Source organism: Vespula pensylvanica, chromosome 22 (genome assembly GCF_014466175.1).
Source record: "Vespula pensylvanica isolate Volc-1 chromosome 22, ASM1446617v1, whole genome shotgun sequence".
NCBI lineage: Eukaryota > Metazoa > Arthropoda > Insecta > Hymenoptera > Vespidae > Vespula > Vespula pensylvanica.
Window position 1 is genome coordinate 1,219,514 of NC_057706.1, and position 17,146 is coordinate 1,236,659.

Consider the following 17,146-nt stretch of genomic DNA (forward strand, 5'->3'; position numbering starts at 1 on the left):
TTGTAATATTTACAATGTCACTATTGATTACACACATATTTAGTGTATATATTACTAAGTTTCTGTGAAAATTGTTCCTATAAATTAAAAACAATGATTTTAAATTATTGCTCTTTTAATTTATATATAACTATTTTATTTGGTAACTAAACAATTATGATACATATCTATATTACAAGGTAGAGTACATTCATGGTTTCGAGGATACAAGTTTTTTGAACCTTTCAAGAATTTCTTCAGACTTTAAGTCATTCAAAGGTACATTTCGTTCTACACCATATTCTGAAATATTGTAATATATATGATAGATCATTACAACAAAAGTATAACATACTGCTTATTAATTTCTTAAATTTTAATTATATTTTATATCAAACATTTATTTTTCACTATTATTTCAATTATGATCTTAACAATATTGCAAAATTAATATAATAATACTATGACAAAATTAATATCATAAAATATAACTTACCATAACGTGCATATAGTCTTGGTTCAGTTAAAGAACATTCCCGAATTAAAATTGGAATTTCTGGATTAGTTTTTTTAATAGTAACATACTGCTGTTTTATGAAGTCTCTGAAAACAAGTAGAAAAACAGTTAGGTTAGAATTATAACCATTCAATTGTATCACTACTAAATCTTTTTAACTGTACTTTAATATTTACTTTTTTTTATGAAAACATTTATTTACCTAACTCCTTCACTTGATTTTGACGTCTGACATAAAAGTATTCGCAATTCCTTTAAATGCGATCCAAACTTAATCGCAGCCATCTTTGAATCCTTTTCTTCAGTTACTGCTTATGTCATACGAATATTATATTACCAAAAAAAATAATAGTTCAATGTACTTTTTTAAATTCAAACAACTATTTTCTAAAATTATCTACTTAATTATATAAGATTGTTAGTTTGAATAATATATAAAAAATTGTAAATAGATTAAAATCCGCGATAAAATTATAGATTCAAAATTAGTGAGGCTAAATTTAAAAAACATAATATTAATTATGTGATAACATATACAGATATATACACACACGGATATATGTTTGTGTGTGTGTGTGTGTATATATATATTATTTTATTATAATTTAAATGTTATGTGTGTATAATGGGATAGGAACGTTAAACTTTATGAATTAGTATGTAAAATAGGTTTATTCTGTTAATTCTGTATGTAATGACACTGTATGACATATTCTTGAAGACAGACTATAATGACATTACAAATTACCTTCATAAACTAAATCTTATATATTCTTAACCAACGTTTCTTTCATAAAATGTAATAAATCGTTTCACTGAAACTACTACCATTTTTAATTTTTCTATCAGGTTTATCTCAGATATACTTTATAGAAGCATTGATACAGAAATGCATAGCTATATTATATACATATACATCCACATTTTGCTTAATTTTAAATATAGTGTTTGACATTAGAGCTTTCTTGGCAACAATTTTGCTTTATACTAATATCCAAATTTTTAATAAATAATAATTAACTTGACTAATAAGTAAATTCAGTAATTATTATTGTATGTGAATATTATATTTACAATATCAAAAGTATTTATATATATCTAAACAAATTTCAGAATAAATTTGAGATTTAACCAAATAAATTATGTTCATTATGTAATCCTTTCAAATATAAAATGACTATACACAGGTGTCAATACAAACAAATATGTGCCAAGGAAACTTATTATTATCAACATAGGACATGTACTTTTTGTGAAACAAAATAATTATTGAGATCTGTTTGTGTGTGTATGCATATATATACATATACACATATGTATACACACACATATATGCACATATATTTATATATATATACACACATATTATGCATATATATATATATATATATATATAAAATACCTAAAATATTTTTAATAGAAATTAATTACTATAATTAAAATCAATAACATCCAAATAATGAATATTACAGAAAGAAGTATCTTTTACTTTTTTACAATGTTAAATGCTAGAAATTGAGTATGTTATTTCTATAGAATATTGTGTATAAGTAGTAGATGATAAAAAAGGATCAAGATAAAATATCTTTTATGCTAACTGTATGATTAAAGCAAAAAAGTTTTTTATATTTTAGTAGGATATTTATATTTAAAAAAAGAGAGAGAGAGAGAGAAAGAAAAAAGAAAAACTCCAGGAAATACAGTATTTAAGAGAAATATATCATGTCTGTTACTATAATTTTCATGAGTAATCTATATGTTATACAAATTTCTGAATTACATTATGTTATATCTTTTTTATATTTCCATTTTAAATGGAACATTATGTAAATTTATTTTGTCTTAATCATCCTAAGCTTCATTGTTTATTTTATTATTGTGTTAACACAATATAAATATAACAATAAATTAATAGATCTCCATATTAAAAAAATTTATGATGTTGATATATTATGAAAACAATTGCAATAAAAATGCATTACACATTAGTTAGTAATTTTGTACTAACATTTGGAAGTGGTAAATATTTGGTTACAATTGTTCAAATAGATGGAGATATATATGTAGATGAAATTTTCTACCTCACGTGGTCAACAAATCCAGTTCTAAAAAATAGAATTTGTAAGTCTTGGACATAAGATAATACTCCCACTTCTATAAAATTATTATCTATATATTAATATTTACAGTAAATCACCTAAACGTTAGGCAAATTATCATATATCTAATACCTCATATTTCTCTATAAAATTGGAGGCAAAGTAAAAATTACAGCCATATTTGCCCCACAGTTCCAGTTTCATATTTTAACATGGTATGAACAAATTGTACGGCTTATATATAGATTATTTAATATATTTACATTATCATTATCATATAATTTAACATTCTTTTTTTTTTATTTTTTTTATTTGCTAAGAGCTAAGATAATTTTTTTTTGATATAAGAAAATGCTGAATGTGTTTTGTTTTTGCACCTTTATGTTAAAAAAGTGGAAATATCAGTATGTAAAATAGTTAAAATATATGTAGCTAAAATATGTGTGACTTTTAGTCATTGTATGTACAAGTGGCAAGTTTATGTTGTTTAAATTTTTGTTAATTCACTGTATAGTTATGTACATTTTCTTTTAAAAGGTATTCAATATTTTTCTATATTCTCTATTTCTTTTCTTTTTTTTTTTTTTTTAAATGTACAACAGCTTCATGCAGTGGGCAAGAAAAAGAACGTATCTCTTTCTTGTTTTTATCTACATATTTTTGTACCTATATTATCTAATATATTTTTTAACCAATTAAAAAGATTAAGATTTATTATACTTATATCGTAAAAAAAAAGAATTAAGCGTCAAAATATACGATAGATTTATTTTTATTAAATAGTATATTGTACTTTTATGTTAAATATTTTTCTATTTTTTCAACTATAATTTGTAATATTATGGATAAAAGTCATAATCTCGGATAAAATTTCAAAGCATTATGGTTCCAAGAACTTGCCTTTTATACTATACAACTAGATCAATTGCTCAGATTATTTGTATATATTTAATTTTTAATATCATATAACAATGACAATTTCCAAATTCAAAATAAATTTTGTTGGTGCAAATACATGTCATCAAACTTAATATAAAAATAACTAAATACATTTTAATAAGTAGATTTTTTACTAACATCCAAGAGAAAACTAATTGCAAGATTTTAGAATAAAATGAAATTATTGATTATTGATGCTGTTGTACAAAATGTATCTTTTCATATCTGAAATATCAACTATTATTTTTTTTTTTTTTGCTATTACGGGCAAGTTATAGTCGCTTGCCATGAAACGTTGTTCATATACTACGAATGACTATATATTTGTGTGTTTCGTTTATCTTTTTTATTTTTTATTTACCTTGATTTTTATTATCAAAGAAACTCTCCAAGGCATAAGAAGTAAATTCGAAACGCCAAAGACTATCAGTGCGCGAATTGTACATTTATGTCAGGGAGACCCTAGTCGAGTTTTAGTGATCAATTTCGCTACCGCGAAAGGATTAATAATACCCAGAAATTAAACATTATTATTTATCATCCTGATAATAGTCTTACGATTATTATATCGCATAAGTTTCATTTTATAAGACTTTTTTAATGTATATATATTTCATTCTAATTAATTATTCCTTACTATTTTGTCATGTATAGCGCATAATTTTATTTAAACACTTTGTCACACATCAATTTGTATATCACTGTCCTCTGCTTCACTTTCAGTACTAACTATAGCATCTTCTCCTACTAATAAAGCTGCAGGTAAATTTTGTGGAACATTATCAATATCAAGTCTTGGAGTGGAATAGACATTTAATACTTGAATTGTTGTAGGAGATGTTGAAAGACATTGTGACACAGATCCTAAGGGATCCGAGTTCAGTTCATCACAATCCAAGGGAGTTGATAGTTGTAATTGCAGGTTATGAAGTTCTGGTATATGTGGGCGGATCTGCAATATATATACATAGATGTATACATATATATACGCATCTGTGTATATAGGATATAATAATTAAACAATCATTGGAAGTATAAAATACAAATTATAAAGTCTTAGAGAAAACAATAATAATATTACAATACCTTTAAACCATCAGCTGTATGAGGATTTCTACAACCTCTACATCTACATTCAATACACGGTTTACTTTCAACATAACAAGGGCATCTTTGGCCACAACATGTTAATTTTCCAGGTATAGCTGTAGCATTACCACATCTGCATCCTTTTCTTTTGCTCCTAGTAGAACTTGATCGTGGCTTTTTAAAACTGCCCGAGGACTGCATATAACAGAGCAAGCCATGTTATTATTGATAACAATAATAATAATTAAAAAAAAAAAAAAAAAAAAAAAGAAAGAAAAGAAAGAAAAAAAAAAAGAAAAAAAAAAAAGAGCTAAATAGTGCAGATTAATGCAGAAGTGTATTTACATATTTTATTAATGTGCATGCTTAATTGGTTAAGATGACTGATTATGAAATTATGACATCTGCATTAATCTCATTATGGGACCAAGGAAAATATAATACAAAACCTTTCTGGGACAAATGTTAGTATGGACTAATGAATGATATATGCGAAGGTTAAAAATTAATGTTCACAAAATTGTTAAATGTTATGCAAATTCAAGTAAATTATTGTACCTTACAAGTAGCATTAACGAGGATGCACATCATTTAGCATTTATATAAAAATTATAGTGCAATGTATATTTCCTGTAAGGCATAAGATTAACCGAATATCTATTGAAATTACTTTGCTGCCCTTTGAAGATTTTTTCTGAGAAGGGGTCCCATATTTAAGTTGGGAAGATGGAATGCATTTTACCCCTCCTACAGAGCCTTGTTGAGTTCCATCCATTTCCTGTTGTCCTACTTCTATTTCTTCCGTGGCCGCTGCTTTTCGTTTTATCGTTATTTTGTTACCAGACCCGGCATACATCACTGAATATATCGAAGATCCATTTGAAACTGTACGAATAGTAGGAGACTCTAAAATGCAATACATTATGTGAGAACTTATCTTTATAAATAGATATATGATAAGAGAATGACAATTGTTTTAATCTTTGAGCCAACCTGGTATGTTTTGTGATATATTCTCAGAAGTTGACATAGTATTTCCTTGAGTTTGAGTAGAGGTAGTGCTGGTATAAACACAAGGGAGAATACTGTATGCTGATTTAGATAAGCCAGCAGTACTTTTGAATTCATCTTTAAAACCGGTCCCTTCTTGTATAAGTTCCATGAGACTAGTAGCACCAATAGCTGATGGCCCATTGCTTGTTGTATTGGAAGACACGGAGAGTATTAAGCTCCGATAAATATTTGTGCTTGTCAAGTATTCACACAGTTTTTTGTAACACTGTAACAATATCCGAAGTTGGACGTTTTCAACGTATTTATCATAGTCCTTGCACCAACTACACGATGGTTTGAGTTTTTTACGACCACCTCTACATCCACGACACACATGATGTTGACAGTTCGTTTCAGTCGGTGTATGCGGCTCGATCAACAAATTCGAACACACTGTACAACTCAAGCTCTGCCGCAAGTACGGAACTAGCCTATACAAGTCTGTCCACGAATTCGGATCTTCAGCATCCGCTTGTAAAACCAACCGACATGTCGATACGTAAAGACTCGTAGCGTTCATCTTCCTCCGTCCTAACTCCACGAAAAATTTATTCGATTACCGCGAAAAATTATCTAAACATAGCCATAAAGCATAACCATTTTTACACACAAACAAAACACCGGCCATGTTTAATTTTAAGATGTATTTTTTTCTTAATTTCAACAGATGTCGTCGTATTCGCTAACTCGCGCCACCTATCGTCGAGTAATAACGATAATGTGCATGTACATCATTTCTAACAAAAATCGTGTTTGATATATGAAGGTCCGATTGCGTTTAGCGAGTAGCAAGTAAAGCGAAATTATACAGCTTGCATTGTGAAACGAAAGTTTTTGGTTTTAAACGACGATAGCTTGTTATAATTTATCGGAGTTATTTTGTAATTACTATAATTGCTCAAATGTTTCAAGATTGCACTAAACCCTTTCTTCGAGTGTTAGATACAACATAGACAACGAATTGGTTGTTAAGACGCATTTGAAACACGTTGTATGAAAGGAGATTAATAGTTTTCGATAACGTGTGTTCCATTTATTATCTAACTTAAATTAGTTGATTAATATGTAATATTTGTGAGTTTCTTTGATTATTATATTCATGTCACTATTGTAGGTTACGTATTACACTTTACAGATGGCGGATAAAACTATAATGAAGGTATAAAATAATAATATACATTTGAAATTTTTTCTTCTATATTGCAGTTCAATGTTTAACTTATTATTTATATGTCTCATGTTTGTCCATTGTAGCAAATTACCGAGCAAAAACTCAAAGCGTTTTCCATTGGTACAATGGGAAAACGTCCATTGAGTAAAAAAGAATTAGAAGAGCAACGTAAGAAAGAACAAGAACAGGCTGCTGCTCAAGTAAATATTACAAATTATATGTAGTATATTTTTCATTGCTATTTATATATATATATATATGTGTGTGTGTATTTTAAATGTGCTTTAAATAGGCATTCGAAGAATTTGTAGCGACGTTTCAAGAGACTCCTAGCAAAACGACAAGTAAAGTATGGGTAAAAGCTGGAACATATGATGCTGGCAAAAGACGTATGTTTTGGTTCTTAAATTTTTTATCTGAAGACATAATGTTTATTATAAATTATATAATATTTTACAGAGGAAGATACAAGAGAGAAAGGAAAATTATATAAACCACAATCTAAAATATCTGAACTGGTTGAGAATAGATCATCTGCAGAGCAAGCTCAAGAATATGCAAGACTTCTTGGTTCAAATGAACGTAAACTGGATAGATTGGGCAAAAAGAAAAAAGAAGGAGAAAAGAAGAAAAGTAATCTTGAATTGTTCAAAGAAGAACTTAAAATGATACAAGAAGAGCGTGAAGAAAGACACAAGTATAAGGGTGTGGTAAAAACTGTAATTTCAACCCAGTCTGAAGATCCAATGATGGCCGCATTAAAATGCGTTGAAGGTATATACAAATATTACGAGATGCATATTATAGGAGAACTCTTTACCAATCGAATTGTTCATATCACACTACCTTAATTTATCAAAATTTATTTGAGTCCATAATTTTGGAATTTTTTTATGAGTTCTCGGTATACTTAAAATTTTAATAGGTGGTATATCCCCATATCCAGATCCACGAAAAGCTAATCTACGTAACTTCATTGATGATCCTCGTCTCCTTGCCCTGATGTATGAGGGTAATCCCATACCTCTGCTCCTTTCTCTGTCATATTAAATTTAAGTATATTTTAAATTAATAGTAAACCAAAATGTTCCAATTTTATAGATGGTTCGTTCGATAATGGCGATCCTAATACGACAAATTTATATTTAGGAAATCTGAATCCTAAGGTAAAACTGCATGTTTGATCTATGCACAAAATATGATTGAAACATTTGTTTAATTAATAATTATTCGCAGATTACAGAACAGCAACTTATGGAGATTTTTGGCAAATATGGACCATTAGCTAGTATTAAAATCATGTGGCCACGTAGTGATGAAGAAAAAGCAAGACAAAGAAATTGTGGATTTGTAGCATTTATGAGTCGTAAAGACGGGGAACGGGCATTGAAAAACTTAAATGGTAAACGATACTCTCCTTAAAATTCCAAATTTTATGAATCTTTGTTAATTAATGTTATTGTTGATTTATTTCATAATAAAACAGGTCGTGATATAATGCAATATGAGATGAAATTAGGCTGGGGAAAAAGTGTACCAATACCACCATATCCTATCTACATTCCACCTGCTTTGATGGAGATCACACAGCCACCACCTCCATCCGGTCTTCCATTTAATGCACAACCACATCGCCGTGACAGACACAAGGTACATGAATTAAACCAATTGAAAGGTGCAGTTAATAAAATAATCAATCTCGTTTTAACGAATTTCGTTTTATTATTATATTACAATTACCCTTTTTATCTATCATACATATTGTTTAAAAATTTAGTTAAGAAGTATTTTCACTTCAAAGATATACATTTTTTACTTGTGTGCTTTATATATATTATCATAAAAAAGCAAGATTTTTTAAAATCATTTTAGAATTTAATATTAAATGATAATAACAATAATAATAATAATAATAAAAATAATAATAATAATAGTAATAATTTTGTAGACTATTTTCCTTTTATGTAGGTACTCCATAATCGTTTTGATTATTGAACATGTTTTCACTTGTTAAACTTAAATTTTATAGTATTTCAGACATTTTTGTCAAGTAATATTTAATAATATATTTTAATTAGATTAATTTTCCAATATTTAATTTTTATCATAATTCCATCTATTATATACTTATTACAAGCGGTAAGGCAGATGTATTGCTTAGTGGAAGCAATAAGTTATTTATTTATGTTATATATACATATATATACATTCACTTATTTAGTGAAATAAGATTATTACAAAGAAATGTTTATGACATTTTTTTCCACCAATATTTATTAGAAACATATAACCATTTTTGAAACATAATCTCAGATACCACGTATCCGCAACCTCCAGAGTGCAGATCCCCAGGAAAAGGAAAACTTCGAAAAGGTAATAGTATTTTAATGTTATTCTATATATTTTGTTAGAATGTCTTTTACTATTGCAGTGTAGAAAATATTATAATGTAATATATGATAAAAAATTATGCCAAAGTAGGCTTCTGTAATGTTTATTACAAAAACCTGCTTCTCAAAATAAATTGCTTTCAATAACAATAGATATTATTTTGTCATACATGTCATATAAAGTGTATTTATATACAAAAGAAACATGCCTTCAGTAAAGTACACAATGATATACTTATCTCTTCTTTTTTTTAATTTTATATATTATATTAATATTAATAATTGTAATATTTCATTTTTGTATATCTATAACTTTTTAATGTAATTGAATATGAAAGCATGACATCTTTGGAAAATAAAGTTATAAGAGCATTTTAGATAAATGTAACTGGTAAGTGTTGCATATGAGAATAACAATCCCAGATACATTTTGGCAAGTTAAATATAGAAAAAAATATTCTAAAATTAATGATAGGCATATAAATGTTCCTATCATGATATCAAGATATCTCTAATCTACGTTTACAAATTGTGTTGTGTTAATTTGTTGGCGACCATTCTTGGGGTGCACATTGTGGAATGTGGATTGGAACACTATCGACTGTTACTATTACACTGTGATCTGGACTGTCACAGGTTCTGCAGAATGCAGTTGTCAAAGTGGTTATTCCAACCGAAAGGTATTTGTTGTTTTTAGTTGATTCTGAATTTTCTGTAAGTATACATGCAGGAAATTTAACACAACCTCAAGAAGATAGATCCTGTTATTTCCGATTTATGAAAACACGTATTTAATAAAACTCTGCGTTATAGGAACTTAGTCATGTTAATACATAGAATGGTGGAATTTGTAATTCGAGAAGGTCCAATGTTTGAAGCAATGATAATGAATCGAGAATTAAACAATCCCATGTTTAGGTTTGTTTTGCATTGATTATAGAATTTCACATAAAAGTTTAATGTTTGTACTTATAAAAAAAAATGTTTTCATCAAAGGTTTTTATTTGAAAATTATTCACCTGCACATACGTATTATCGTTGGAAATTATATTCTATTCTGCAAGGAGATGGTCAAAAAGAATGGCGTACAGAAGATTTTAGAATGTTCAAAGGTGGAAGTGTATGGAGACCTCCACCTATTAATCCCTGGACACAAGGTATGCCTGACGAATTAATTGAAATGGAAGAAAGACAGGAACCAAGAAGGGGTAGCTTATCTAACAGGTAATTTACAATGATTTCATTTAACTATTTTTTCGTATAAATGTAATGCGAATATATAATTAAAATTTTCTCTTTTCTTTCATATAGTCAAAGAGATAGATTAGAGGATTTATTAAGGAATATATCACCAGAACGAATAAAAGTTGCAGAAGCAATGGTTTTCTGCATAGAACATGCAGAAGCAGCAGAAGAAATATGTGATTGTATATCAGAATCATTATCAATACTCCAAACACCTGTGAATAAAAAGATAGCAAGATTGTATCTTATATCGGACGTTTTACATAATTGTGGTGTAAAAGTTACCAATGCTACGATATACAGAAAAGCGTAAATATATGTATTTTATAGTAACGCGTAATAAATATAATATATATATACGCATGTAATAATTATATATATATATATATATATATATATATATATATATATATATATATATATATTGCAGTTTTGAGACACGACTTCTTGATATTTTCAATGAAGTTCATCAGGCTTACAAACAATTTGACAGTCGATTAAAGGCAGAAGGATTTAAAGCACGTGTGATGAGAATGTTTAGAGCATGGGAGGATTGGGCAGTTTACCCAAGAGATTTTCTTGTTAAATTGCAAAATACGTTTTTGGGTCTTGTTATGGTAAATATAAATATTCTATCAAAATTAAGTATTGCATCATGATATATATAGTAAACTAGTTCTATAGAAAAAATACAATGAACACGAGTGTATTTTTTGTTCTTTTTAATTTAGTTAGATGAGCCTGAACCAGAAAATGAAGAAGATATAGACGGAGCACCTTTATCCGATGTTGATGGTGAAGGTGGAGAAGATTTAGATGGTGTACCTTTGGATGGTGCAGCTTTACTTAAAGGAGCAATGAAACATGGACTTACACCACAAACAACGTCCAATTACGATGACATTGATGGTGTACCTAGTAAGTATTTATTATTTAAATCTAATATATAATGAATATTTTATATTAATTTTATTTTATATAGTGGATGAAGATATTGATGGCGTTCCTATGGATGATGAGGATAATATGAACGTACGAAATAAAGAAGATGAAAAGAAACCAGCAATGCCAGCTGGTTTTGTACCTTCAAGATGGGAAACTGTGGACCCAGACCAGGTTTTCAAACATTTTTTTTACCTATATATATATATATATATATATATATATATATATATATATATATATTAATAGTTTCTTTTATTATATAGACTAAAGAAAATATTAGAAATCAATTTTACTAGAAATACGATTATAAATATTTTTTGATTTATTAGGTTGAAGCACAAGCTATGACTACTAGTAAGTGGGAAGAATTAGGTCAGAATGATGATTCAAATTCTCAAGATGCTAGTATGGATTCCAGGTAATATATATACCCTAAGGTAACAGCATGGTCCAAGTATCGCGAACGTTTCAAAAGATTAAACTGAAAATATGTTGAGAATTTAAAGTTGTATATTCATCAAACACTGTATGTCTATAGTAGTAGAGATTACAATGAAGAAAGGCGTAATAGGTTACGTGAAATAGAAGTTAAAACTATGCAATATCAAGATGAACTTGAAAGTGGTAGGAGAACATTAAAATCTGGTATGACAATTCAAGGACAAGTTGAACATTACAGGAAGAAATTAATAAGAAAGGTAAAATTGTTGTCTCGCATTTTTTACGATATATTTTTAAACAAAAAAAAAGAAATTATTATTCGTTATAAATTATAGAGCGAGAGGGAAATGAAGGACCTGAAAACTGACGACCGAGAAGATGATAGAAGGAGAGAAAAGAAACGTAGTACAACACCTGAATCTCCGAGTCATTATAGGGATCGTAGGCGATCAGCGAGTCCTTCATCTAAGAGCAATAGATATAGGTACGTACATTCTTAAGAAAAACAAAGGTAATAATACATTTCATTCGTCGAATTATTAAATAAAAAGACAATTACATTAAGAAAATATCTATATGTATATTATTTTATTGTATTTACATTATCCATTAATCTTTACATCTGTTTTCATATTCACTATTCATTTACTAGATTTTAAAGTATAATTGTTTATATATATATATATATACACACACACATATTGTGTGCATGTTCTTTTAATTATTTATAATATTATTGGACTTCAAAACGACTGCATTTATCGCGTTAATGATATAAAAAAAATGATATACTAGAAAAATATTGAAGTAATAAACAACAATAATTACAAATCTCGTAACAGCTCATACTTTAAGATATAATTCATACTTTACAAGCATTAACTAAGTTAACATTCACAAAAAAAAAGAACAAAAAAAAAATATATATATGATGAGGTAATTGTAAATAATAAGGATGTCTTCCTAAGATCTCAATATGATCTATTATTATATTGTTTTAGATCCCGCAGTAGATCACCGCGTAATAAACGTAGATCGCGATCACCATATAAAAAACGTGTACCAGTGACTCCATCGCCTCCTCGTATTCGACGTACACCATCACCTTCTCTTTCTTCATCTAGAACATCAAGAAGATCACCAGGCAGTGAACGTAATGATCGAAAGAGACGTGGTAGATCTCCATCTTTGTCACCTCCACCACCACCTCGTACTTCCTCTAAACATAGGGCTAATAGTCCACCTTCGCCTTCTCCGCGTAAACACAGACATAAGCATAAGTATTGAGTTACTTTACGCTTTAATCCGTTAATTTTTGCCTGCAAAAGAATCATGAGTTTAAGTATATATTATATGCAATTTTACATTACCATAGTCTTATAACAAGAATGCTCCAATATTTTACTAAAAAATATTACAACAGATATTTTAATACTATGCTGTTAAGTAAAAACCCTAATCATAAGATTTCAACTTTAGTATTTTATATATCTCCATTATGACTTTAAGGTCTTTGTGAAGGTAAATATTTATGTTTAAAATATGTGATATTCTTCTACGAAAATTTTCTTTTAGATTCTAAACACTATCAGTTTCTCCCGTGTACAGATCATGACGCTCAAAGGTAATTAAAATAATTGCTCTTTTATTTCTTAATAATAAAAAAGAAAAAAAAAAATCTTTATCATTATTAAAAGGCAAAAAATTGTTATACCTCAAATATATGGTTATAAGATGTATTTACTTATATGTACATATTTCTAGTTATAATAAAATAATTCAGCTTTCATTGATTAAATATATATAAAACAGTTTTAAAAAGTATTATTGAAGGAGGACCATTAATTATATCATATTGATCAGCAATCACGAAATTAGCGTAAAACTTCTATATTATAATAATTCTATATTATAATGTAAAAGAATCTACTATATTAATTATCACGTTATAGAATATTTATTTCAAGCAATATATTCAGATTAAATACATATATAAATATAAAAAGTTTGATAAAAACATATAGAATAGTCTCTAATTAATTTTTACTCTAATAGTTGTTCTATTTAAATTAATTATATATATATATATATACAAAATCAATTTTTCGTAATCTTACCTAATAATGTCACAATTAAAATTTCTTCTTAAGATCCTCATGAAAATACACATTTTACTTTCATTATATTCCTACTGCTTTCATCTTGCTGTTAGATCATTGTATTATCGTTTCTTTTCTGGTAATTATTCTTCTCTCACCTTCTAATATTAGGAAGAAAATTGGAATGGGTGATTAGGATAGATCACTATGAAAGATTTTTATAATATTGTCGTGTAAATATAAGAAATCATATAATCATATAGATTCTCAGGTATATTTTTGAATAATAAAATATTAATTATTGTGTCTATAGTTCCTTTTTTCTTTTCTTTATGATAGTGTTTCAAGTAACACGTTTAGAAGATGAAAAAATGTCAACAATTATTGGCTAATATTAAGCCCAAAGCTGCTGCTTTTACGCATTAATATAATTGCAAATCAATTAATATGAGCTTACGCAGAAATATTTACAAACAAATATATGAAAAAACATCCAAGTTGTATATTATGTTGACAAAATTAAAACACATGAAATGATTGATGGAAATAGTGGATAATGCTAAGGATTAGAGGGTGAAACTTAGTCATCAATTTCCTAAACATAAAAATAAAATAATTATTAATTTTTTTATATATATATATATAACATAAAAAATATAAAAAGGAAAATTTATTAACTTTAATTTCAATCTTTGAAAATTATTATTAAACATTACTAACCAAAGGTATTTCTTTTTCTTCGTATATTACTAAATCGTCCATGGTTGATATATTTCGAAAATCATTTATTCCTTTACCACCCTTTGTTGTAGAAACTCCTTGTTTAGAACTAATCCCAGATTTATCGGTAGCTGAAGGAACAGGTTTAGACGATCCTGTTGTCTCTTTAGGTGCTTTTATACCTGCCAATAAAAAAAAAGAAAAAAAAAACAAAATGTTTTAATCAATTTGTTAATAGCATTTTAAATATATATTTCTTTTGACACTATTATAATTACGCAATCTTATATAATGACATTAATTATATAAGAATAATGATATATATATATATATATATATATATATATATATATATATATATATAATTCTTTAAGCTCGAATTGCTAATGTATGACTAAAGAATTATTAATTTACATCCTTGAAAATATGTACTCTGCCATATCTGTCTCTTGATTTATGAAAATATTTTTTAAGTATTGGTAATATAATGATACATGTAAGCATTCAATGAATATTAATAAAAAGCTCAAAATGACTTATCGTGATCCTCCATGCTCATGTAAAATACGAATGTAAAGTTGGTCATCACATAGCAAGCAGATATTCTCGATTCTTTTTAATTCGTTACGATAAATTTAATTTATTTAATCGAACGATCAAAATGATAATAAACAGAGCACACAATAATTATCGATACATAACGACGATATATGAAAATTGTATATTATGCGTAAACACTGTCAAGATTGAGCGACATACAATTTAATGATGTGGTATTTACGTTTCCATCCTGCTACATCCTCGTCTTCTATTTCTTCTTCCTCTTCTTCTTCTTCTTCTTCTTCTTCATCTTCAACTTCTTCTTCCTCCTCTTCATATTCTAATTCATCCTCGAGCTCGCTATCTTGCGGAGTTGCTAATTTACCATATCTAGCCTCTAATCTAGCAACTAATTCTGAATCATCAACGTCTTCTATTTCTTCCTCAGCATCCTCTTCGTCTTCTACCTCATCTTCTTCTCCTTCATCTTCATCTTCATCATATTCTTCCGTTCCGGAAATACGTTCTCCATCTGATGTCTCCAATTCATCTTCCACATCTTCCGTTTCTTCTTCAGATGACATTATTTTCGATTGCTTTTCATTAATCTTTTCAACCCCTAAACTCCGAAAATGTTATTATAATTACAAAAATTTTTTGTATACGTTTGTTATATCATAAAGTAATTAATCTTATATTATACGCTAATATATATGGATATATATATTACCTTGCGTTTTACGCGTGGACCAAGCTTCTTCTGACGGGCTCAAAGTTTTTTCTATAAGAACATTTTGGGGTCTATTATTTTCAGTTTCTAATTTTTCATATTGCGATCGTAAAGTTTCGTAAGTCTGTTTTTTCTTTGTAGTTAGCGTTCGATTTTCATCCTCAGTTTGCAATTTTTGTGCTTCCTTCACTGATGCTGGAGATATTATTGTATTTCGCCTATTTAAATTAATCACTTCGTCGTTATGCGAAAGTTGATTTAGCTCGGTATCAGCTGAAAATATATTTAATTTTATATTAAATAATTTTTATATAATTTTATGTATATATATGTATATATATATATATACATACATTTTCTTTTTTTAGATTTATAAATCTTTCTTATAAGAAAAATATTAATATAACAAAACATTACATTTACTTACCTAAACAATATCATATTTTTGTAATCTGTAATTTATAAAAGAAATATTATCTCGTCCTACATATTATTAAAAATCAAATAGTTAGTCCAATTACAATCATAGATATTACATGCTTAGGAATAAAAGTTTAAAAAAAAAAATAACAAACTAAAAAATAATACGCCTGCGATTATCGTACGACTAAAACGAAAAAATGTGAATTATTAGAATTTTATATGTAATATACGGATTAGTAAAAACATTCATGTGTTAACATAGTTCATAATAAACTATTGACACCTTCATACATACATAACGATCAAAACGATGATCTTTGATGAAATAATAGAATGTTAGACATAACAACAGATATATTTCATTCATACTTCACTTCGCACACGCGATTAATACTTGATTATGCAAAGATGTATCGATCAAAGATCTACGACATTTGATATGAAACAAAAACGTCGATATTTATATTTTTTATCCTATGGCTCACATTCCATTATTATAGCTATAACGATAACAAGATGACGGAAAATATAACTAAATTTACCGTTGTTCCATCGCCTAACGAGAACAAAATGTGCAGCAACGATAAGTGCAACACCAACTCCGAACTTCACTGCCACTGTAACCATTACATTGTATTTCTGACTTTTTCGTTTTTCGTCGACACATACTTTGATGGACGTAAACGAAGACGACATTTAGATCTTCCGTTTTATTTCTTTTTTTTTTCTTTCTTTCTTTCTTTCTCCTTTCTATCTTTTTTTTTTT

The 17,146-nt window shown here is 27.7% G+C and overlaps 4 protein-coding genes across 8 annotated transcripts in view; 1 reads left to right on the forward strand and 3 right to left on the reverse strand.

Annotated features, from left to right (window-relative positions):
• Positions 1-113: 113 nt before the first annotated feature.
• On the reverse strand, positions 114-821 carry LOC122636584 (NADH dehydrogenase [ubiquinone] 1 alpha subcomplex subunit 2). The gene is made up of 3 exons (XM_043827957.1): positions 699-821; positions 476-582; positions 114-282 (listed from the first exon to the last, which is right to left on the reverse strand). The coding sequence occupies exons 1-3, from the start codon at positions 779-781 to the stop codon at positions 191-193; spliced, it is 282 nt and encodes a 93-aa protein (XP_043683892.1). The 5' UTR covers positions 782-821; the 3' UTR covers positions 114-190.
• Positions 822-2,194: 1,373 nt separating this feature from the next.
• Positions 2,195-6,305, reverse strand: LOC122636566 (E3 ubiquitin-protein ligase MSL2). 3 transcript variants are annotated; one of them, XM_043827930.1, is made up of 4 exons: positions 5,617-6,305; positions 5,366-5,529; positions 4,621-4,818; positions 2,195-4,486 (listed from the first exon to the last, which is right to left on the reverse strand). In XM_043827930.1, the coding sequence occupies exons 1-4, from the start codon at positions 6,194-6,196 to the stop codon at positions 4,214-4,216; spliced, it is 1,215 nt and encodes a 404-aa protein (XP_043683865.1). In that variant the 5' UTR covers positions 6,197-6,305; the 3' UTR covers positions 2,195-4,213. The 3 variants fall into 3 exon arrangements, with proteins under 3 accessions (XP_043683865.1, XP_043683864.1, XP_043683866.1); XM_043827929.1 differs by having other exon boundaries at positions 5,294-5,529; XM_043827931.1 differs by having other exon boundaries at positions 4,277-4,527; positions 5,294-5,529.
• An 87-nt stretch (positions 6,306-6,392) lies between these two features.
• On the forward strand, positions 6,393-13,692 carry LOC122636555 (U2 snRNP-associated SURP motif-containing protein). 2 transcript variants are annotated; one of them, XM_043827909.1, is made up of 20 exons: positions 6,393-6,698; positions 6,791-6,835; positions 6,931-7,047; positions 7,140-7,236; positions 7,307-7,621; positions 7,949-8,013; positions 8,084-8,249; positions 8,334-8,497; positions 9,161-9,220; positions 9,874-9,917; positions 10,051-10,155; positions 10,234-10,461; positions 10,549-10,791; positions 10,913-11,099; positions 11,214-11,400; positions 11,465-11,598; positions 11,757-11,845; positions 11,969-12,125; positions 12,204-12,352; positions 12,870-13,692. In XM_043827909.1, exons 2-20 carry the CDS (start codon positions 6,812-6,814, stop codon positions 13,153-13,155), a joined length of 2,817 nt encoding a protein of 938 aa, XP_043683844.1. In that variant the 5' UTR covers positions 6,393-6,698; positions 6,791-6,811; the 3' UTR covers positions 13,156-13,692. The 2 variants fall into 2 exon arrangements, with proteins under 2 accessions (XP_043683844.1, XP_043683843.1); XM_043827908.1 differs by having other exon boundaries at positions 6,394-6,698; positions 11,966-12,125.
• Positions 12,442-17,146, reverse strand: part of LOC122636562 (helicase SWR1-like) — an 8,429-nt gene continuing 3,724 nt past the window's right edge. The window contains exons 7-12 of one of the 2 annotated variants that reach the window (XR_006328980.1): positions 16,923-16,997; positions 15,958-16,230; positions 15,469-15,846; positions 14,688-14,869; positions 13,986-14,562; positions 12,442-13,187 (exon numbers count right to left, since the gene is read on the reverse strand). Coding sequence is in view for 1 of the 2 variants with exons in the window: in XM_043827921.1 (XP_043683856.1) it covers positions 14,548-14,562; positions 14,688-14,869; positions 15,469-15,846; positions 15,958-16,230; positions 16,923-16,997 (923 nt within the window). In the remaining variant the exon portion in view is untranslated. Of the gene's footprint in view, positions 13,188-13,984; positions 14,563-14,687; positions 14,870-15,468; positions 15,847-15,957; positions 16,231-16,922; positions 16,998-17,146 lie in introns of those variants that run through there. The other variant, XM_043827921.1, reaches the window with a different exon arrangement.